This window comes from Cynocephalus volans, chromosome 14 (assembly GCF_027409185.1).
Source record: "Cynocephalus volans isolate mCynVol1 chromosome 14, mCynVol1.pri, whole genome shotgun sequence".
Taxonomy (NCBI): Eukaryota; Metazoa; Chordata; class Mammalia; order Dermoptera; family Cynocephalidae; genus Cynocephalus; species Cynocephalus volans.
This window is the reverse complement of record NC_084473.1, coordinates 102,113,244-102,137,995: the sequence shown is the minus strand read 5'-3', so window position 1 is coordinate 102,137,995 and position 24,752 is coordinate 102,113,244. Positions and strand designations below refer to the sequence as shown.

The 24,752-nt window shown below is 46.1% G+C and overlaps 1 protein-coding gene across 3 annotated transcripts in view; it reads right to left on the bottom strand.

Annotated features, from left to right (window-relative positions):
- NCK2 (NCK adaptor protein 2) overlaps nt 1–24,752 on the bottom strand; it is a 141,427-nt gene that overhangs the window by 4,152 nt on the left and 112,523 nt on the right. For all 3 annotated transcript variants that reach the window (XM_063078143.1, XM_063078144.1, XM_063078146.1), the window contains one exon: nt 14,994–15,715. In XM_063078143.1, coding sequence (XP_062934213.1) covers nt 14,994–15,715 — 722 coding nt within the window. The remainder of the gene's footprint in view (nt 1–14,993; nt 15,716–24,752) is intronic.

The following is a 24,752-nucleotide window of genomic DNA, read 5'->3' as shown; positions in this document are numbered from 1 at the left end:
CTATGCGAGGCACCAGGCTGATGACAGAGTGCTCGGGGAAATCAGGGACCTATTAAAAATAGAACTGCCATATGACCCAACAATCCCAGTACTGGGTATATACCCAAAGGCAAGGAAAGGAAATCAGTATATGGAGATAGCTACACTCCCATGTTTCCTGCAGCATTATTCACAATAGCCAAGAAATGGAATAAACCCAAGTGCCCAACAATGGATGAATGGATAAAGAAAATGTGGTACATACACACAACGGAATACTACTCATCCATAAAAAAGAATGAAATCCTGTCATTTGTGACAACACAGATGGACCTGGAGGACATCGTGTTAAATGAAATAAGTCAGGCACAGAAAGACAAATACTGCATGATCTCACTAACATGTAAAATCTAAAAAAACGAGGGAGAGAAAGAAAGAGTTGATGTCATAGAAGCAGAGAGTAGAAGAGTGGTTACCAGAGACTGGGAAGGGGAAAGAGAGGGGTGGATGGGGAGAGGCTGGTCAGGGGTACGAAGTTACAGTTAGACAGGAGGAAAAAAGCTCAGGTGTTGTGTTCCACATGGTTATCAGTAAGGCACTGCATATTACAAAATAGCTAGGAGAGGCTTTGAATGTACTCACTACAACGACACGATAAATGCATGAGGTGATGGAAATGCCAAATACCCTGATTTGATCATCACACAACATATATGTATTGAAACACCAAATTGTACCCCATAAATATGCACAACTGCAACGTGTCAATGAAAAAAATAAATTAAAAAAAATAAAGAAGAAGGGAGCAAGGACCCACCTCCCCTGCAGCACTAAAGGGGCAGCATGGCTTAGGAGGAGGGGCAGGGGCCCTGGCCTTCCCCAGTGGCCTCAGAACAAAACCCACCTGCCCACCCAGCCCCTGCGTACAGTTCCAGTCCACAAGACTAAAATACGCCCCTCCCCCATCCCATTTCACTCCTGCTCATGTGGTTCTTGGGGCATCGTCTGTTCTACTCCTTGGTCACCCATTCCCTAACGGCTCGGCTCCAAGGATATATGGCCCTGGAGAAGCCTCCCCAGCCCCAAACGAGGGAAGATCTCTCCCTCCTCAGCCTGCTATGTAACATCCACCTTACACCCCACCTGCAGTAGGCCTAATGCAGTTCCAGCAGAATTCCTAAACCAGCTTTTGGCTTTGGTTCTCTCAAGGCTGAGGATCCAGCAGCTCTGCCCCTGCTCTGCATCCCTCCCAGCAGGACCTCCAAAAAATTCACAAGCATCCATTTTGAGTTTACAAAAGCCCAAATAATAAATGTTTGATCTTGCAAAACAAGGAACCACTCCATCTACCCAAATGACAACGCAGGGGAACCGGTGTCTGAGAACATTTAAATTGCACAGGGCAGCTGGGCTCACCCACCAGCCACGGCTGTTAGCATAACAGAATGAAAGGGACAATGGTACTTATAGTCTGTATGTATGTGTCCCTTGGCCCCAAACAGACCAAACAAGAACAAACCTCGCAGGGAAAAGCCCCAACTTATCTCCAAGCTAAACCCAGAGCTTGATGTCTTGGGTGAGTCCTAGCAGAGACCCGTCAGATTAGGCCTTAGGCTACATGCTATTTTCAGAATCACGGCCACTAGAGGCCGGGAGGGTAGAGGAGACACAGAACTCCACAATTATTTCAGTGGATCACGGAACCCTGCTGCTGCCAGGGATGGTGATACCAACCAATCCTGCCAACATGATACTCTGAATAGCACAAGATGACATTCAAGGGAACCGTGTGACGGCACAATTCTCAAGTCATTACTACTTTTGCAGGACTGAACAAGAAGATGAGTGGAAGCAAGCCTCTGCATTCTCGGTGTTACCGTCCAAGTCAGTGGCCACGTGTGATTCTGGAAGGAAGACAAATGAAAACAGGTACTGCCTGACAGGGATACCACATACAAGCAAGGCTGGGGCCTCGGGTTCACTGTCACCGCCCCGATGCTATTAGTGCTAAAAGATTAGGAGAGCCACGTGGCCAACCACACAGCACTTGTGCACAACACAACAGACGAGGGCACTTCCAAAACGTCATGAAAAAACAGAATTGAAAGATAATACAAATCTTTCCGTGAACTTCGTGAAGTATAAACCACTACTACGGGTTGTAAATCGCTCAGCCCCCTCCTGATGGCTTCAGGTTTTCCTTAAGGCAATGTTTACTTTCGTTTCAAGTTCCTCGCTCTAAATAATAAGGATGTATACTTGGTGCTAGAAGTCAGGCCTTTAGGAAGAGACGGAGGGCCATCCCACTCCTACAGATTACCGTGACCCAGGCACTGCGCTGGCTTTACAGCTACTCTCATCAGCTCTCTGATAGAGTGGCATCGTTTCTAGGGCAGTGGTATGGGAGTGAGTTGTAGTAAATACATGTATGCCCGATTTTAATTAAGCCAAATGATCAACAGGTGACTTTCTGAATAGAGAAATTTGCATTTCACTTAAGCTCTTTAATTTCCCATCAAGGTGTGTGCATGCTTGTGTGCATTATAGCAGTAAAACGGACACAGCAGAAAGGGTAATTTTCAATTTCGTGGGCTCCCGAGCAGAAAACTTAACATTAAGGACAGAGAACCCACTTATGCCAAACAGGAGTGCTGAAAATTTGGGAGTGTTCTTAACTCACATTGAGTAGACTTCCCATAGGAAATCGGAAAATGAGCAATCTATACACTGACATGGTTACGTGTCACCCTGAATGCCTCTACATGAGATGTGAAGATGAAGCAGGCCAGGATTCCCGTGTGTGCTCCCAAGGCCAGTGGCAGCAGCAGTGGCTGCAGCCAGGGCCTTGCAGGAACAGCAAGCTCTGCGGTGGGTGCAGCCGCCAGTGTCAACCTCTGCAATCTGTGTCTCAATGAGCCCTCCCGGGGGATCCTCATGCAGTTTGAGAACTGAAATAAAATTTAAGCCAACCACAGTGGTTTTGGAGCCATCTGAGAAAAACTGTGAATGTGCTTTAGGGGAAAGTGTCCCATGATGGAGGGAGTTCCATGCCACCTCCCCGTCTGTGGCACCTTTCTGGTCCTGTCCTGGGAGTCTGCCTCTGCTCCAGACATTCCTGCGGGGAATCTCCCCTGATGGAATGGCTGGGGCACCACTGGAGAGCGCAGGCACAGGGAACAATCCCGTGAAGGCACCACCACCTGTTCTCATGTGCGGTGGCCCTTCCACACCCGGCTCTGTGACACAGACCTAGGGGATCAGGAAAAGGGCCGTGCCATGCTCCCCACTCAACAAGTAGTAGTGCAACGGTATGACCGAGTCCTCTAATTTAAGCTTGTCACGTCCTTGAGACGTGAGTCCAGGCGCTGGTGAGAGTGCAGAATCTGAACGCTGTGCTAGGGCGGGGGCTGCTTGTGTCCCCACAGGGTGGCAGCTGGCTCCCCAAGATGAATGGCCGGAGAGAAGCATTGGAAGTGAGTGGCTGAGCACAGCCATGCACCGGGCAGGGGACCCGGCTCCCCCCTCCAAAGGGAGGAGCGCTGAAGAATCTGCGGACTCCTTTTTAAGCCGTCGCAGCTGTCACACCTGATAAAACTTTCTAGGACTGGACACAACTCTAACTAGATGCAGCCATGTACTTTCTTCTCAGGTTGAAACACCAGCTTTCTACCTGCCCTTCAGTTCCTACCTCTATGCTTCTGCCCCACTGTCCAAATGTTCCTGCCTTTCCTTTTCCAAACACCTCCCTTGCCGACCACGGGGCCAACTCTTCAAATTTCTTAACGTTAGACCCCTTTTTGTTGTCTTCTTTTCCATTTCTTGTATAGAATGATTTTTTTTTCTCAGTTTTTGAAACGGAGGTGCTGAGAATCAACAATTAGCACAGCCCGTTCATTCCAGTCCAGTCTTCTTCTTACGAAGCTACTCCCAAGTAGAATCTGAAGACAACTTAACAGATGGTAAGAAACCAGCCTCTCTCAGGGCCATTATCATTTTCTGTCTAGGCCTTCAGCCCCTATTTGAATATAATCCCTCTAACCGCAGGAACTTAACACCAAATCCCCACACTGGGCTCACGGTATCTGGTGTTCACTGAACACAGGGACTCGCTGATTTCCCATTCTGGCCACCTCTTCCACTATCCATGCCTTTAGGTAATTCTTACACCTCATCTCTCTGCAACTTCTGCTCGCAACTAGTAAATCCTTTTAGAAAAGAACACCAGAGAACATGTTCCTTGATACTCTTCCTACAGATCAACTTGTTTCTGCAGCTCATTTCCAGTTCCACCAACTTGATCCACTGCCTCAAACACTGCTCTAAAGCACCTTCGCACTTTTATAAAGCAGATGCCTTGATCAGACACTTCTCTCCACTCAAGATTTAATCACTATTTTCTCATTGGGGGAAAAAATAGATGCTGAGAGCAGTCTTTAATGTCCTTTTTTTCTTCCTTCTTCCCCCAAAGCTTTGGTGTTAATGTGATCTTCTTCTGAGCACAATGGCCATGAGGAAATAAGAGGGGAGGGAGGGACCTTGCTCCTAGCCATGCCTGATCCTTTAATAACCTTAAAACATACCTTTCACTTTGTACTTCATGAAAAGATGAGAGTAAAAACGCCCATCGTGTGACTCCCCAGGCCTCCCATGTGGGTTGTGGGCCCATCTCTGGTCATGCTCAAGTCTCCCAGCATCAGCAACCTGCACACACACTTGGCGCCCCTCCACCCCCAGAGAGAGGTCACCTTGTTGTCTCTTATCAAATGGTGTACCTTTCTTTCCTTTTAGTTTGGTAAACGGATAGTTTTCCCTCTTTATTTCTTTACAGCAGGCACTGTTTTTTGTTCAGAGAAGTGGTTCATTTATCAAAAAGTCTGAGAACCAATGTGTTAGAGGCAAATTGTGTTCCACTGATTAACATTCTGCTTTTATCTCAGGAAAAAAAAAAAAAAAAAACACCTTTCAGTTTTATCATTCTATTAGGTCACCCTCCCTAGTTGTCTATATAGCCTTTTAAAATCAAAATGGCGTGGAAACGGAAAATGGTATGGCGGTTCCTCAATTAAAGATGCATCTACCATATGACCCAGCCATCCCACTGCTGGGAATATACCCAGAGGAATGGAAATCATCATTTCAAAGGGATCCCTGCACTCCCATGTTCATTGCAGCTTTATTTACAATAGCCAAGAATTGGAACCAACCTAAATGTCCATCATCGGATGAGTGGATAAGGAAACTGTGGTATATCTACACAATGGAATACTACTCTGCTATAAAAAAAAAGAACAAAATACTACCATTTGCTGCAATATGGATGGACCTAGAGAAAATTATATTAAGTGAAATACACCAGGCACAGAAAGAAACATACTGCACATTCTCACTTATTTGTGGGAGCTAATAAAAATAAGTAAATATATAAATGAACGGGGGTTGGGGAGAGAAGACACAACAATTACAACAATTCCTTGATTTTGTTAAGTGAACAGATATGATGTTGATGGGGGGAGGAGGGAGAGCAAGGGAGGAAAAGGAGGAATTGGTAAAAAGACATGAAAATCAACTATATTGTATATTGATAAAATAATTAAAAAATAATAAATTTTTAAAAATTTTTAAAAATAAAATAAAAATTAACTCACTGGCTACATGCATGCCACTGGCTGTCGACTGATATTCTCTCTTTGTTTTGACACCAGATTATCCTTTCCTCACCCCTGTGTGGCCAGCCTCACCAGCATCTTCTGCTTTCCTGTAAATGTGTCTCTGAAATATTCACTCCACAGGCTTGAAGCCAATCCACACATGACATGATCAAATATTCACCTCACTAGCTTTTGAAATAAACTTATTTACATGAATAAAGAAAAATCCATCATCAGCTACAGAACAGCCCTCAAAGTCCCGTCTGCCCAATCTTTCAACAAATGGAGCTTTTACTGTCCATTTTCAAGTTAGCATGTGTGCATGTGTTTCTCTCTTCCTGTCCCCCAACTATATTTCCTAAAGTTAAATGTAAATACCTCAATGTAGAAATCTTTAGACTACTGTCCTTGTCACTCTGTGTCTCTTTGCAATAACATACCTGGTGTGACCAAATGATAATCAATACTTTAAGTTAGAATTTTACCATATAACCCAACGGTATTCAAAATAGTTTGAACCAAGTTGACATTCTGCAGTCAGTGGTTCTCAAATTTGAGCATCAGAATTCCTCACAGGGCTGTTCAGACCGTGGTTGCAGGGCCCCACCCCCAGAGATTGCAGTTCAGCAGGCTGGGAGGGGCCTGGCAATCTGCATTCTAGCGAGTTCCCTGGGGATGCTTCTGCTGCTGGTCTGGGAACCACACTTTGAGAACTACTGCCACGAGGCTGGGGAAAATTTTCCGTGGGTGTTCCCCATTTGTTGGTGGAATCATCTCTGCTTGACTCTGCTGTAATTCCACGACTACAATGTAGTTGGGATTTTTAAAATGGTGAAACAGAACACAGTAAGGAGGAAGGGAGAGCAGAGCAGTTTGCATGCCATTCCACTGTTAGGTACTACACACCGGCCTAACTTCTGATGAACTGCTTTCTGCTGACAAACTCCACTGGGGTCTGAAACGCTCTTTTATTACTCAATGCTGCTCTTGTTAAGCTATAAAGCCCATGTTAAGGAAATGCTTAGTAACAGTGTCATGAGAAACATCCCAGATAAATGAAAGACTCCAAAGAGAAACACAACTCAAAAAGTGAGGAGCACGCCTGCTAAGTGAAGACAAGCAAAAAGCAAGGCTGAGGTTAAAAGGTCACATGCTGTTGCAAATCAAAACCACAATGAGATGCCACTACATGCCCAACCAAATGGCTATTTTTATACATGCACACACACAAGAGGGTACTTCAAAAAGTTCATGAAAAGATTTATATTATCTTTTATTTCTATTTTACACAAACTTTTTGTATTTATATCTATATATACACACACACACACACACACACACACACATACACATATATAGAACAAGATATGTTGGCAACAGTGTGGAGAAAATGGAGCCTATGTGCACTGCTGGTGAGAGTATAAAATGGTGCAGCTGCTGTGAAAAACAGCAAGCTCCTTAAAGAATTAAACACTGAATTCCCATTTCATCCAGCAGTTCCACTTCTGGGTATATACACACAAGAACTAAAAGCAGGGAATTGAAGAGATCCCATGCTGACAGCAGCACTATTCACAATAGCTAAAAGGGGGAAGCAACCCAAGCATCCACTGATGGATGAATGGATAAAGAAAATGTGGTGTATACATACAGCGGAATATTGTTCAGCCTTAAAAAGGAAGTTCTGACACAGGCTGCAACATGGGTGAACCTTGAGGTCATCATGCTAAGTAAAGTAAGCCAGTCACAAAAAGACAAATACTGCATAATGCCACTTATATGAGGTCCCCAGAGTAGTCCGACTTTCACAGAGAGGACGTGGAACAGCGGTTGCCAGTGCTGGGGGGAGCCAGATGAGGAGCCAGAGTTCACTGGGTACAGAATTGTACTTTGAGAAGGTGAAGAGCTCTGGAGGTGGCTGGTGATGACGGATGCACAGCAATGTGCATGTACTTAATTCCACTGGACTATATACTTAGAAATAGCTAAAATGGTAACTTTTATATTAGCTTTATTTTGCCAAAATAATTTTTTAAAAATGGTTTCGTGCTGGTCTAAAAAGATTTGTGAAATTCTGGTGAACATCAGGGAATCCTAGCATTGTGAGGGTGAGGACATCGTGCTCTTCCTGCCACAGAAGCCACCAGCAGTGGCAAGGCAGGCAGTCTCGGGCAGAGGGGATGCTGAAGGAGGGGGAGGGGCAGAGCTCTGCTGCAGCGCCCCCTGGTGAGGGCCCAGCAGTGGTGCAAAAGAGCTCTTGTCTTCAGATCCCCTGTGGTACTTGGTGACCAGTTTTGGCTCTTCTTGGGGGCCACTGGATAGCTGGAGAAGTGGCCCCAGGCAACAATGCTCCCTGAACTTTCTGAACATTAAGACTGGCCGATGCATAATCACATTCTTCTATGAACTACTTCTCCCCCTTCTCCACCTTTCAAAAATGCTGCAATGATACTGACAGGATCTGACTGGTATACACACCAGACTCTTTGAAGATAGTGATATTAGTAAGATACTTTAGAAGCCATTGCTGTTGGGTACTTTCCTACCATACATCTTGAGACTAAAACGTAAACATTTCTTGTGGAATTTCTCCTGCAAACTGCAAAGGAGGTGTTTTAAAAGGTCACCTGGGAAAGCCCCTCTAGTGGGGGCGGGGTGGGGGGGGCACAGGTCCTCTGTTTAAGGAGAAGAGATGTGTGCATGCCTGCATGCGGGAAAGAAATGCTTCCCGGAGTGCCACCCAGAGCCACATTTACATGTTCTCCACCTGCCCACGGTGGCCCTCTTGAAGGCTGAAACGGAGGTGGTGCTTTCCCTTAACCACCTGATAACCCACCACTCACTTTACTCATGTCCACAGCAGGAAAAACCTGAGGGCTGGGCCAGCTGTGCCTGCTGGGGCCCCTGCAGCTCCACTTGCCCCCACTCGGTATCTGCGTTTCTGTGTGCGTGCGTGTGTGTGGGGGTGTGTGTGTGTGTGTGTGTGTGTGGGTGTGCTGTTAAAACAAAACAAAAAGCACAGTTCAGAGAAACTAGTGATTTCTATGATTTAATCTCATTGCTAATTTAAATGGTGTGATCCTCAGATCGCTAAGGAGCTATACCTCACTTATACCTCTTGAGTAAACCAAAGTGAGGTCTCAATCTATAAGACAAACATAGTCACAGTTCTTCCTGCAGCCACAGCTGCAACCTTGCCCCCAGGCTGCGATGACAGGGGCTGCAGCAGGAGCTCACAGGCGCAGTACTCCCTCCTGCAGAGCACCCCCGCCCACAGAGCACACACATGACCAGGCCGGTACAGCCCCAGCCTTCAGTGAAGGATTTGGAGCCACGGTCCGCAAGAAATGTTGAAGGGCACAGTGGTCAGGTTTGCTGTTGACTGCAGAGAAGAACTAGCTTTTGATAAGATTCCTGTGTTCACAGATCCCAGTAAAGGTGTGTTGTTTGTTCGCTTGCTTTAAAGTGAGGAACAAGCCAGGGCTGACAAGGCCGGGTTTCTGAGGGCTCCAGACCCAAGTGGGAATTGGGCAAATGAGTGAAGTGAGGAGCACTAAACTAGAAAGAGGCCATGCTACACGGTCCTGCGGACCCTTCCATTTTTAAGAACAAATTATGTTTAAAGTTAGAAATATTACAGAAATCCTGGCTTCAAACTTCCATTGGGTACTGGCCAAAAAGGATGACAACTAAAAATAACTTAACTTTGAAACTGGAGAGATGCCTACAGGCACTGCGCATCGTAACCTGTGCTTTTCTCTCACCTTAGCCCGCTACGAGGAAACACCTGGAGATCTCAGTGCCAGGCCCACAGGCGGAAGACGACCAGGCACCTCTCTAAGAAGTCCACTGAAGGCTCCTCACCCCTGAGCTGACCTGAAGCAGTTCACACGTTGCTCTGACAACTTAACTCTCTCCAGTTCTCCAGCAGAAACACAAAGCCAATACAGCTAGTTAATTTTCAAACTGTCAATAGTAAAAAAAAAAAAAAAAGAAAAGAAAAGCAGAAAAACACTTGAAGAGATATGACTTCTACTCCACAAAAGCTAATAACAGTTCTACATAAAATTAAACTTTACGAAAAGGTTGTTTTGCTTTTTTTTTTTTTTTTTTTTTTTTTTTTTTTTTTTTTTTTTTTACCTATAAGCATTTTTATAATTCTTAGAAATGTAGTATTATACAGAAAGGTGTTTTAGTAACTGCTGTAATACATAAAGCCACCAAGAATGCACAACAGAGACCAGGTGTTTTCAAAGTGTGGTCCCCAGCCCAGCAGCAGCAACATCATCAAGGAAGGTACTAGAAATGTTAATTCTTGGGCCCCAGATCTCCTGAACCAGGAAGGCTGCAGGAGGGACCCAGCAATTGCTGTTTTAACAAGCCCTAGAGGGGGTTTTGATACACACTATGGTTTGAGAATCACCATTTAGAGAGATGGGTTGATGAAATTGCCTGAAAGCACAGTTTTGTTAGAAATTACGATTTCTATAAGAAATATTACAATTTAAAAAATATAGCAAGGAACTCTTCTAATTCTTTTATTTCCTGGACAAATAATTTTAATAGATCAAAAAACGGAAAAGAAACACCCATCAACTTTTAGTGTGGACAGTATGTGCATTAAATTATCTTTAGCAAGATAGTTTTTCTCTATTGGAAACAAAGGTATCATAAGATCAAAAAAAAAAACAAAAAAAACAAACAAAAAAACCAGTATCTAAATACCACTGTGGGCCATAATACATATGAGGGAAAATGTGATCTTGGGATCTAACGTCTTAGAGAGGAAAACGGCCTCCTCTGCCTTAGGCTGACACAAGCCAGCTCATCATGATGGCTGGCTCTGCACCTTTTCAGTCTCATCCTAGTTGTGACCTGTCACTTTCTGAACCTTTACAAGGATGGGGGGTTGTAGCAATTAAGAAAATAAAATGCTGACAACTTGCACAGCTCACCAGAAATCTAGTTACAGGTTACTGCCACAGGTTGTTTAACGAGCATTCCTTAATCCTAAATCCAAAATTCAAAATTTTTTGAGCATTCATGCTGTGGATTGATGTCCCCCGCAAACTTAGTCTCCACTACAACAGTGTAAAGAGGGTGGGAAATCCTATTATGGTAATTGAAAGGTGGGGCCTTGAAGAGGTGATTGGATTGTAGGACCATGCAGTAGTGAATGGACTAATAATGGTGTCAGGGGTGTGGCTCTGAGGGCTTTAAAAGGAGAACTCGTGAGAGTCTCTCTCTGCTCCCATTTCAAAATGTGATACCCTGTGTCACTGAAGCCACCACCAAGGAAAACCCTCACCAGATGTGTTCCCTGGACTTTGGACTTCCCAGGCTTTAAACTATAAGCAGTAAATTTCATTTCTTTACAAAGTATCCAGGTATTTTGTTATAAGCAACAGAAATGGACTAATACAGCCAACATGATGCTCAAAGGTCATGCTCAAAGGAAATAAACATCGGAGCATTTTGGATTTCAGATTTTGAATTTCTGGATTAGGCATGCCCAGCTGCTAAATATAATGCAAATATTCCAAAATCCAAAATCCGAAACACTTCTGGTCCCAAGCATGTCAGATAAGGGATACTCAACCTGTAATTTTAAGTATGGCTTTCTAACCATGTCCATAGAATCAATGTAGACAGAATAAAATACATGAGGATTTATGATGAGGATACAAAGGGCAGATAGGACTTCTGCATTTTCTAGATACAAGGAGGTATGGTTGACTGGAGGTATGATAATTAAGTATGGAGAATAAGAAACAATATTGTGTCACCTTTAGCTACTAACGACAAATGACAGTAAGGATAAGAAGATGGAAGAATGAACAGCAGGTACTGGGGTACAGGACGAGAAAGAGAGCCCATTTTTGTTCATTCATTCATCAATTAACCCAACATACATCCAACAGACACTTCTGAAATATCAAGCACTTCACTGACAACTGGATAGCACAGGATGTGGCAATGTTTTTGTTTGTTTTTCTCGAAATATGCACCTCTCCCGCCCCAAGCAAAGACTTCGTAGGTATATTTTTATTCTTCAAAACAGAAAAATAGTGAGCATTTTTACATGAACAATGTGGTCAAGGATTTAATGATGATTGCATGTGTGTTATAACAACAGTTAAACATTTATTGGGCATTTACTGTATGTTTTGTAGGCTCAGGAAGAAACTTATGCTTCTTAGAAAGAGCTACAATGTACACTGCTTATTTTGACACACCATTCTAGAATGGTATATATCTGCTCAATCTTCAATAAGGCACCTTATAATTAAATTTATGTGTTCCAAAGAATTATAGTCTTGACAGTTTAATAAAGAGAACATCTTATAGTGAATATAGTTTCTATTTTAGTGATGCATTGCTTGTTAGGTATATTTTTGTTTTACCTGGTTTTATGCTCCAAGTATGATGTATTTATCCTATATTCCCAAATTTTCTGTCACGATCTGTCAGGGGTCTGAAATTTTACTTTACTTGCACAATGACAAGTTAACCTGTCACAGTTTTATAGAGGCTGGCAGAAGACACAAGACTCCTGGGCCAGAGACAAAGGACACTTTACTATATACAGCAGTAGGACTTTTCCTTAGCTTTTACCTAATGTCCTTTTTCTGTTCCACGGTCTCATCCAGGAAACCACTTTAATCGTCATGTCTCCTTAGGCTCCTTTTAGATTGCAAAGGTTTATTTGTTAAATGTTTTCAATCTATCTCTATTTTACTTCCATCTTAAAGAATTGTGTGTGTGTATATGTTTTTATTAAAAAATGTTAATTTTCTTTTTCAAAAAAAAAGAAAAATATGGTCGAGCAGAAGTTTAGCTCATTTTTATCAGAATCACTCAGGAAATTTAAAAAACTGATACACATCTTGCAGATGCACTCCAAAAAAACTGCTGTGCCTACTCAGTAGTCAGGCTTCCTGTGGTAACCTCGATCAAAGGAAAGTCCCAGGCCCAAATACTGCAAGAAAAGAAAAGGAAATTGAATGAAGATGCCTGCCTCTGAGTCCTGCAGGAAGGCAGTACCCCTTGGAAACCTTTTCATACAGGCACGTTCAATAATGTCAGATTGTGAACCCGAGGGATCTCAGTGGCTGGAGGTGGATGTGAAAGCCAGACTCTACTCTGAGAAATGCCAACATGAACAGGAAAAGATGGGGGGGGGCGGTGAATGGTGGAAAAAGAGTAAGCAAGGGACATGCCCACTGTGCAACAGCACAGATCCTCAGCAGTCACATTTGACAGTTGAGACAGACCTACTTATGAAGTAAACCTGGCCTCGTTCTGCCATCAGCAAAAAAGAAGCAACACACCTTAGAGCCCCTGGCAGCATCCCCGGGGCCCAAGGCATGCACACTAACAGGTGAAAATGGCACGTGTCACGGCAAGACCCAGCACAACAGGTTGCCCTGCACAGCATCACGCCACACAGAGCCTCAGACCAAGACAGTGCTGCTCCATGTGCAGAGCAGATGCAAATCTCAGAGAAGCCCTTTCTGCCCCCACACCCCTGGAATCAAAGGCCAGCTCTGGCACAATGAACGTGACGTTCCTCAGTTTTCTCAGTTAAGGCAGAATGCGAAAAATCTGGAAAGGCTCCCATAAAAATGATTGAAAGACAATATAAAGAATTAGTGCTTCAATTATTTAGAATAAGTTAGCTTATTCTCTAAAAATGTTAGACTAATGAGACAGTGGGGTATCTTCAAGTCCTGAGGTGCAATCCAGATAATGCATGCATCCCACCCTATCCAAAAGGCTTTGGTTCCCGAGTTCAGATAGTGACAACCACCTGTACGTGTCCCACAGCAAAGCAACAGTCCTCCCTAAAGCCAGCAACCCTGGAGGACATTATTCTCACCAATCCTCTTTCCTCTTTTCCCAAGTCCTAGACAGAACAATGAATGTGCTTAATGTCTCCACATGTGGGGTCTCCTCAGCCCCTCTCTCTTCTAAGAAGTCCCATCAAACTCAAAATTTTTAAATCAAGATTATACTTTCTGATAGAATTACACGTTTCTCTTATGCACTCTGGACTGAGCACTTTCTATTGTAATTGGTTTTCCAGTGCTTTCTCTCAGTTTTTGCTCAATAGAGTCAAAGCGCTGCTGTCCTTATTCACTTAAGGCTGCAAACATGATCTAAAGGAAGCTCTGCACAGAGCTTATGTTGCGTGAGAACAATTTAATGTGATGTCTTGCCAGAAATGATAAACTCTGGCCGCTTGATAAGAAAATCAGAGTTCAGATTTCAGATGTGGTTAACTTTCAGGCCAGCGTGCCACCAAAGCACAGCACATCTGAGGCCGCGGCTGACTCCCAAAGCTGCTGACACCATAAAAGGGTCCGGCTGCCTCCATCATGAGGCCCCTTCTATCTCAAAGGACTGACCAGAGCTTTGAATTCCTCTCAGCTTCGTCAACAGGAATCTTGAATGCCACTTATTTATTGTGGTATTAACCTTCTCAGAGGACAACACTGACAATACACAGTACGTAATTACTAGCCTTACGGTCTGTATGTAAAAAATGAAACTGAAGCCTACTAGGACAAATAAAATCGATGTACACTGAACTCTATCTTCAAAACTCCTGTTTTGGGGAGTCTCACTGCACAGAGGGTGTATTCGAAAAGATGCCCACAAAACTGGTGAGCATCTCCATATCGCACACACAAAGGGCTGCCCGTGTGATGCTGGTGGGGTTCTTCCAGACAGGCCCCGCCATACCCGACACGCAAACCCCGGTCTGACCACTGCTGGATGAGGATCTGCTGCCCCAAGGCAGGGGTCTCACACCCCTGACTCATTTCACACTTGCCAAACTCATCTCTCTCAAGAACCCTCATTTTCTTTTCAATTCAGCTGGCAATTGCTTTAAAGCTTTTCAGAGATGAACTCAGTGGCCCTGCCTGCAGCAGAGATGACCTCGGGATTACACCGTTTACAAAGAAAAACAAACCAACAGAAAGTGGCACCAGCCTGGCGGAGGACAGAAGGAAGCCAATCACCAGGGCCTTCTGCAGGCACAGAACATGAAACAGGAGAGAAAAGGCTGTTTGAGTCTTTGAGAGAAAAAGGGGAATCCTAGGGGAAAAGTAAATAACATTTTACTTACCTCTGGTCTCCAAGAGAATAGGTGGCACCATGAACAGACCCTCACTGTACCCAAAGCAGACCTAAGCAAGCCTCCGAGCAGCAAACCTTGTCCTAAGCCATATTCACGCCGCTTCACAGGAGCGCGCACACATCCTTTCGCGGTTTGGAGCGTATCTACACGCGAGGCACCCTGCACAACACCACACACACGTCTGTCTTCCTCGGGGCAGAGCTCGCTAGCCGCACACTTACCGAGGACTCGCTGTCCCTAATGAGGAAGTCGCCCTCGACGCCCCGCTCGTTGAGGGCGCACTCGGCCTGGTGGCGCGTCACGTTGCCGTAGTACCACTCTCTGCCCGCGAAGCGCCCGCTGGCCGAGGGCCCCGTGTAGCTTATCTGCGGGGTGTGGGCGGGGTACAGGGCTGGCCCGTCACTGAGCACCACCACGTAGTTTTTGGGGACAAGGCCCACCTGGCCCCGGGCGTTCTTGCATTTCCACCACTCTGGATCGTTCTCGGGCTTCTCGATCACCTCCATCGTCTCCCCCTTCTCGAAGTTGAGCTCCTCCTCGGTGACGGAGCTGAAAGGGTACAGCGTCTGCACCACGTGCAGCACCCGCGCGCCCTGCCCATTGCTCAGCACCGCGCCCTTCCGAAGGCTCAGGAAGCTCGGGGACTCGGCGGCCGCCTCGTCCGCCTCCTCCAGCACGTAGTTGGAGGGGAACCAGCCGATCTGACCGTTGTAGCTGCCCCGCCACCAGCCGTCGCTGCACTTCTCCATGACGGTGACGCGCGAGCCCTTCACCAGCGACAGCTCGTCCTCCCTCTCGGCCACGTAGGCGAACTTGACGAAGGCGGGGATGTTGAGGTCGTAGATGCGGTCGGCGCCGCTGCCGTTGGCGGGGTACTCGGCGTCCGTGCTGGGTGTCGGGGACGCGTCCCGCGCGCTTGTCTTCCTGCGCGTCTTGCCGAGGCCTGTGGAGACACACAAGGGCTCAGTGCACACGTGAGCACACGCGGCGACCGCCCACTCGCGTGCTACCTGGACGGTGACACCGGCTGACTGTGCTTACACACCACCATCACCAGAGAGACACAAACGTTGGCAGCTGCTTTGTGTGGCTGTGAAGTTAACAAAAGTTGAAAATCCCTAAAATCGACCTCTCTGTTACCCATTAAAAAAAGCCAAAGTGCCAGTGATGCAAAAGATACCAAGGACAGTGCAGAGTTAAGTTCCTGCTGCAGCGATGGCCCCTCTTTAGAGAATCCGCGCGCCCGTCCCGAGGCGAGGCACAAAGGCGCACACGCCACGTGCTCTGCACTCTCACTCCGGGCAGGTCGGCGGACGGTCGAGCTCTGAGCGCCGCTGAGCCTCAGGCCGCCACCACGCTCCTCGTCCGCCCGCCGGCCCAGCACGGCCCTCCCGGCAGAAGCGGAGTCCTCCTTTTCTCCTGATCTTACCGTTCTTTTCTCTCAAAACAGCAGACTAATATCCCACAACAGACTGGAAAATTTTTTGGAAAAATGTTTTGGAAAAAATTAGCTGATATATAAATCTAAAGCAGAATTTTTTATACAGTGATTCAAACCCCACCACGGATCATAAAAATCAATTTAATGGGTTGCAGTCAGCCTGTACGTATGTGTTGGGTTTAAGGGAACAAAATAGCACATTCCAGTGCAACACACACGGTTAGGATATGTATTGTTTCTTCAGTCAGATGTATTAAACTGCAATGTAAAAAGTACTTCCTGTGCACAAGGAGCTTTGTAAAGCCCTGAGGTAAAAATGCCTTCACCCAGTAAAAATGCATGGAATTCCAGAACATCTAGGAGAGGACAGTGCGTTGGCCCAGAGCTGGGGCCGCACCACAACAGCTTCCTCCTCCTCAGCCTTCAGGGGAGGTGGCTGCTCACCCACCACTGCCTAGGAAACGTGGAGATTTTGATGGTGTAGAAACTGCAGTACTTTCTGCCTCTACCACCCTGCCAAGTGGCCAGGAGGTCAAGAAGATTAAAAGGCTGCACCATGGTCACCCTCAAATGTGGACCTGGGCTGCTGCCCCCCAGAGCAGACTGGACCTGGGTCTGAGACTCCACTTCTCATATAATTGCAAATGCTGGGCAGTTCCACGACACAATGAGAAAGCACTGTGATCATTCAACAGTTTCCTGATCCAGAAGGCCTTCAGGACATGATAGTAAACTTCTGCCAGAAGGTGGCAGTGCCTGGAGCTCAGACAGGAAGGTGTTACAATTGTCCTAAAATAGTCAGCAGGCTGAAGCTGCAAAGACCAGGCAGAGTGCAACATTTATTGGTAACAAAGATTTCAAGAAATATCATTTAAAAATAATTTTAATAGACCTTTTCTAATGTGTGAGTCACAAAACCTACCTAAGAAAATACTCATGGAAGAGCAGGTTTTAGAATATTCATCAGGACATAAAGAAAAAGGTGACAAGATCAGCAGAAAAGACATTAGACCCTGGCTGTCACAATATACTGTTAAGACACTTTACACCTGATTTATGAATATGCTACATTAGCAAATTTTCTCGAAAACAAAATAATTTAAATTAATCATGTCAGCCTACAAGTTCCAGTGACAAGCCAACCACCATCCAAGACTTTGGGGAAAGTGAGGTGAGGAAGACAGGAAAGCTCCCTGCCCGCACAGAGCTGGTGCTTCTCTGTCAAGACTGGAACAGAACTCTACACAGCAAACACCATGGAAAATTAACCCGTTTCGCTCTAATGTGACCTAAACAGTCTTTGAGGCAATTCTTGGGGGGTGAAACAGAATGACTCGCAGCTCAGTCCTGGGGGGATCCTGAGCCGACCACTCATTAGCTGTGTGCTTCTGGTCAAGTTACTTAACACATCTCTGTGTCTGAGTTTCCTTACCCCCTTACCCATGGGCAACAACGACACTGTATCACTTCACTAGGGCTGCAAGAACACAGTGCCACAGACTGGGTGGTTTCAACAACAGAAATTTATTTCCTCACAATTCTGGAGGCTACAAGTCCAATGTCAAGGTGTTGGCAGGGCTGGTTTCTCTTGAGGAATCTCTCCTTGGCTTGCAGATGCCATCTTCTCCCTGGTCCTCATGTGGTCTTCCCTCTGTGTGTGTCTGTCCTCATGTCTTCTTATAAGGACACCAGTCCTATTGAGTTAGTACCCACCGTAACAGCCTCATTTTAACTTAATCCCCCCCTTGAAGCTCCTTTCTCCAAACAGTTACATTCTGAGGCACTGGGGGATAGGACTTTAACATTGGGGGGAAGGGGGCAGTATTCAATCCCTAACAGGTACCTAAGTTTAGACAACTCGTAGAAAGCATAGGGAATGCTCTATGAATAACAATTATTACTCATATTTATTGCACTGGGGCTTTGAATTTCTTTCTGCTCAGAATAATTTCTTTCCAAAAGAGGGCCAAAGTCCTCTTTAAATACTCTTGGCTCTGATCCCATCAGTGCCAGATGGCCACCAAAATAGAAAGCTTGCCTTTCAGGCTTTTGGCTCCTGAGAAACAAACATTCTTCCATGGGATGTCATCCATAGCTGCTGGTGCAGTGAAATTCAAGAGGCAGCTGTCTGGGGATAGGGAACGACCTGTCTTTACTGACATCTGCATTATCCAAATCCTCACGACAGCCCTGTGATGAAGCTGGTATTCTCCCCAGTTAGGCAGGTGAGGAAACTAAGGCTGCAAAAGGTCAGGGAACTAGTCCAGCACACCCAGCCAGTAAACTGGCACAGATCTGTGCACCTAATAAATGTCCACGTAACTCACAATAGTCGAGAAGCACAGCTCTGTGAGAGACTGGTGCGCAGCATGACTTCTATGGGAAAGCATCATCATTCGTAACATGATTTCTAGGGAAATGTATCCAGGACTTTTAACTGGGGTATCAAGAACCCCCCCACCTACCCGCTCACTTCCCCGCCAAGCAGAGAAAAGCCTTTCCTCTAATTCTAGAGAATGAAAAGGCCTCTGTGTCTACAGGTGGGAGTGGGTCTGGGGTTTAGGTAATGAAGATTAGGGATAAGAAACACAGCATGAGTAACGGGTCAGGCCCCAGAATAGCAGATAAGACAGGCCACAACAGGTGGAAGGTGCTGGAAGGGAAATGCAAGAATGGTACAAAGTCATCTGGGATGCTGAGAAAAGGGTCCCCGTTTCGCCTTCTTTTCCCCATTCTTCCCCTTGCTCTGATCCTGCCCGAGGGTCAGAGCCAGAGTCCTGTGGAACAGGAGGGATGAGAGCCCCGGAATGCTGGCAAAGCAAGATTTAGTGTGCTGGGCCCCCGACCGTTGAGGATGCTGGGGAAACAGCAGGAATGGCCTGGGGGAGGGAGCAGCGGCCCACTCGGGCAAGGTGTTGCAGGGGTGAGAGGGAAGGGAGAAACTCACCGACAGCGAAGGTGGCCTTTCTGCATGAGGACGGTACGTAAACTGAACCTTTAGGTGGAAGCAGGCTCCGGGGCTTGGTGATCCGTCCCTCTCTTCTTGCCTGGACTTCACCTGAAGCTATAACCCAGCTGTGTGACAACTGTGTGACCCAAGAGGAGGGCTTCCAGCATGCCGTGCCTCCTGACCCATGTCCCCACATGACCCAGGCTCCACGCCATGTCTAATTTGAAGGCAAACCCATGACCTTGCAGGGCAAGGGCGGCACGGGAACTCCGCCATTTCCTGACATGGCCGGTGCATGTATTTTCCTACACATCTTCCAGTTGTTAACAGAAACACAACGCGAACTCCAATGTGTGTTTCTTATTTTAATAGGGTAACGTAACTACAATTTTACACATTTTCTCGAGGAGAGGCAAATCCTCATACTTATCTCTCAGACTTGGGTCATATTTACCTGCCATAACTAAACCGTAACTAACCAAATTGTGGCAGACCAGTATCCCCCATTTCCCCCCTGTCTATGCCACACTGTGGGAGAACACACTTTCCTACACTGTCCCTTGAGGCCCACTCACCTATAGTGAATCCTGGTGCAGGCTCAGCCGTGGAGGGCAGAACTCCATGGCAGGCCACACGCCGCGGGGCGTGCCTTCGGCACCTGAACCTCGCCATGCATAACACCCAGACAGTCCCAACACTACCTTGTTCTTACTGATGTCCAACATGTGCCAGTGTGTTTAGCAAGACTTTGGACAAGAGTTAAAACAATGTGTTTTTCTTTCAATTCTGAAGTTAGTCATAAAATCCTACTGAACAGAATTTACATAGTGTTGGAACATTTGAGTTTGGGGTGCTGCTGCAGCATGCTTTGAATATATCGTGTTATGGATGAGACTACCTACAATGTAACTATTAAAATCTTTTCAACTGCTGGCATGGTATGTATTAGGTGAGGTCAAGTAACACTTTCTCACAAAGTAATGACTTTATCTACAGCTTGCTCAATAATGAATAAACTGCAACACCTTTGCATGAAAAAAGAACAAAGAAGAAATGGAAATGGCTATGAAAAAAGAATTAGCAAGATGCTGTCTCCCGGGGCATGTGCTCAGGAGTGAGCAGGATTTTAACTCCTACACTGAAGAGCAGGCTCCGAGAACATCTCAATTTCCTTAAATCTATAATCATAAAATTATGCATTTTAAGATCTAGAAGAAACCTTAGAAATCTGCTTGTGTCTTAGTCCATTTGGGCTGCTGTAATAAGAAAATAACATAGACTGGGTGGTTTTTAAACAACAGAAATTCATTTTCCACAGTTCTGGAGGCTGAAGCCCAAGATCAAGGCGCTGGCAGAGTCAGTGTCTGGTGAGGGCCACTTCCTGGTTCATACATGGTGCCTTCATGCTGTGTCCTCACATGGCAGAAAAGTGGAAGGTCTCTCTGAGGCCTCTTTCATAAGGGCACTAATCCCATCCATGAGGGTTCCCCCTTATGACCTAATCACCTCCCAAAGGCCTCACCTCCTCATACCACCACCTTGGGGAGGGGGGTGGGGCACCAACAGCCTATAGCAGCTTGGCCAGTTGTTGGCAGGTTGCTGCTGAGCAGCGGGGCCCTGGGAGTGTGCTGCCCAGGAGACCAGGGCAGGCAGGGGACCCGTTCTCCTCTCTCCCTCCAGCCCCCCTCCGGCACCTCCACTGCAGCTGCAGTGCTCTGTCTGCTGTACATGGGGGCCTGGGCAGGAGGGTGCTCAACAGCGTGCTGCACAGACAAGACGGGTGGCAGTCTCAGAGAAGCATCCCTGTCCAGTCAGCGGCCAGGCTGAACAGTGAGGATGCAGACCTCCTGAGCACAGAGCTGCCTGAGGCAGACCAGCAGATGGGATCAAGCTCCTTGACAAAGCCACCCCCATAGCTGCCACATTAAAGACCAGCCACAATGACTATCTGCATTTAGTAGTAATAACGTGCACTACAAGTAATGATATTTCTTACTCTGAGCAGGCAGACGGCGTAATTTTAAGTGGCAAATTAGCTGAGTTAGATTTAAAGGTAAAGTACTTTTCTGCTTTTATGATGATTTCTGGCATCAAGCTATTGGATTTCTGATCCTGAGTTACATTTTTATTGATTATAATAAGCATATTTGAACTTTCCTGAATAAAATCACTTACATTAAAGATTGAGTTCTAATAAAAGCTTGAATATGTCATACATTATTAATGTTAGTAATTTTAAAGTTAAAATCTTTTATATACTCCTTTTAAGATGAAGAAATGTTATAACAGACAACTTTAAAACATGCTTTAACTGTCATCTCCCAGCTGGGGTTCTGGAGATTTAAGATAAAACGTCAAACAAATGTGTTAACTCAGAAATATATTCAAGCCAATTTAGTGAGACGCAGTGCATTCAAGTTTTAGGGGCTCTTTGGCAAAATCTGTTAATTTTTGTTACTAATCAGATCGGTAACATAAACTAGATCTAACTATTTATACTAAGTGAGGAACAGAGGCTCTTAATTTGTGGGGATTTCCCCATTAGAGTTAGGACCTATTATTGATGTCAACTAAAAATTACAAAAAGATTTTATTATTAAATGCTAAAGAGATCTGACAAGATTTGATTAAGGGTACAAAGTGACCAAAGTGAATTTTCGTGAGTTAGGATATACTTAATGTTTGGCTCCTAATAGCTTTTCATGTTACCGTATGTTCATTTAGTTTGCATCTAGCTTTTTGGATATGCTGGTAAGAGTAGTTTCCACTATTCAGAGAACATCCAGAGCAAACATTTATCATCTAAGTATCTGAACCGATAAGGTGAAAAATGTTGTTGACCAGTACCCAAGGGGAGACAGTGGAGAATTGAAAAAATATGCTTTATGGGATCAGGAGGACTCTACAGGCCAATGACCTGTGAAGCATCTCAGTTTATTTCTGGTTCCTTTTTATAAGCCAGTGAAAATAACAAATTGTACTGATTAAATCAGTTATGTCTGGTACAAAGCTATTTATAGAACATCTTCAGCTACCATGGTGGTTGAAGGTTCATGGCTAACTACTTATCAACAAAATAAAAGCATAAATTTCTCATTTACAAAGCTCTCAGGGTCCTGGGTTCAAAGGTCAGACCTCAACGGGAGGGAGCAGGCAAACGGGAAGCCAGCCTTGCTGGCTTTTCCCCTAGAATAGCAAGGACTTTGTCAGCTTGCTATTCAGTACCTCAGAGAAAAAACTCAAACTTACTAAACCTAAGGATTTTCTGAAAGGGTGACCATGTAAGATTAATGCAGTGGTTCTGTTTTTCAATCTGTTCAGCATCCTTTACGCCTTCTCTTACTCAACAAAACTCTTTGAAGGGCCCTGCCCCATGTGGCTTCAGCAGGGCTCATTGCACCCGAGACTTCCCCCCGACATGGGGCCCTGGGAGAAGACCCATAACTCATGTCTGTGTGGTCAGTGCACCTCCTGGGGCCACAGCTGCTGGCAGTGTCATGCCCACACCTGCAGAGGGCCACACACAGAATGAACAGCGGAGGTGTGTAGAGGAGGCCCAGAGAGAGACAGAACCCTGCCAGGAGCTGAGCCCCTGGGTCCAACCGTACTTCCCAGTGATATGAGCCAATTTTAAATTTTCCTTTTTTCCTTTAGTTACTTTTGAGTTGACTTTGTCACTCAATTAAAAGCTCTGAAAAAATAAAACTGCCCATACCTCATCCTCACTCCTTCCCTCCTCCTCCTCAAATATGCCAATTGTTGATTCCCACTTGGGAAAGTGGTACATATGGGTAAGTTTTAAAGAACACATAGTTTTGGGTCACCTGTGTTTGGGTGAGGGAGTGAGGGTGGATGATGGTACATGGACTGACGTTGTGTTAGTGGACATAGCAACTGTGCATGTTTCCTAAGCCCAGAGAATCTTGAGTTTAAAATACTTACTGCAAGAGCTACCATATGAGCAATGGGTGGCCACAGACAGTAGGCCTCACCAGCCAACACAATCTAACCTCTATATTCTGGGGGCTATCAGGTTTCACTTAGGGTGGGCCCAAATGAATGACCTGTGGCCACTATCCTAGACACAGGTCATCAGAGAAACCCTAAGAGCGGGAAAGCCTCCTCAGTACAAGCCGATTTCAGACAAGGGCAATTTAAGTCATAACAGACTCACACACAAGTGCCATCCCCTGGTTGTTTGGGCTGGCATCTGTTCCTTTTGTCACATGGAGGCTCAGATGTGTATTAACAACTGGCCAGACTTACAGGGCCAGGGGGTGGGACCTGGAAGGACAGCACTGCTTTCCTGGGACCTAGGAGAGGGCACTGGGTACCACTGGCCAAGCCCCGCCTGGGCCGCAGCATGCCCACCAGGGGCAACAGAAGACAGAGGCTGCCAGATGTTGCCTCCAGGAAAGAGCACCATGAACGTACTCACTGCTCAACTGACGTGGGCACCTGAGAGGGGGCAACCAGCCTGGATTCCTCAAGCCATCGCAGAATCCTCCTTAACAACAAATGGCGTTTGAGGTGCAAAAACTTTGAGGGGAACTCTAACAGACTCTCCAGTCCTCCCTGAAACAACCTCCTATGTTTGGCTGTGACTCCTCGCAGAACATCTACAGACGCCACTTCAGGCTGTCTTCTCGGTCTTCCCTTCTTCAGTGTCTCATCAACGGTCTCTCTGTCCACTCATTACTTAATGCTTGGCCCGAGGGAGAGCGTGAAGAATGGACCCCTGACCCCTAAACCTCATCACCTGGGGCGAGGAAGAGTGGTCTGCACAAACCCAAGATTCAGCTGAGAACAACAGTGACAAGTGCAGTAAAGGAAAGGGGCTAGGGAGGCCTCTCTGAGCATGTGGCTTTTGAGCCCTTGGAGAAACCCAGGTGAGGACAGGAAGTGCAGGTGGCAGAGAAGCCAGGCCACACAGGGGCTATGAGTGGAAGGACTCGGAGATGCTCAAAGACGTGGGGGAGGCCCCTGGGCCACAGTGTGGACAGCAAGGGGTAGGAGAGAGGGCATGGGACAGGGCTGGGTGGGCAGCAGGCTGTCCAGGCTGGCTCAGTAACCACCGGAGAGGGACCGGGCCAGGCAGGAGCAAAGGGCTCTTCAGTAGAGGCTGCAGAACTGCATCAGGCAAAGCCAAAAGCCAACTGGACTTTCGCTTTCAAGTGTCCCACTGATGAGAAATGCCCTCGCTATTAGGAGCTAGATTAGCTGAAAGAAGAAATCCTAAACGCCTGACCACTGCAGAGACAAACCCCTGACAGCTGTCCAGTCTCTCTTTGGCACCAACTTCACAGCGTGCCCCTCCCTCCCAGCCCTGCTGCTCTGTCATCAGGGGCCACACGGCTTCATCCAGCTCTGCAAGGTCCTGACAGCAAGCAGGAAGAGCATATCACTCTGACAGCCAGGATGTGCTGGAGACAAAGGAGGTGAAGGGTTGCGTAGGAAGTTAGCCCAGGAATCTTTTTTCCTTTAGTAGTTTAACCCCACCTTTAAATATACAAATCAATGTCTTTCCCAAAAACTTAGTCGACCCCCATCTCCCTGACCAGGTCACGTGCAACATGGCCCACGGGCTCC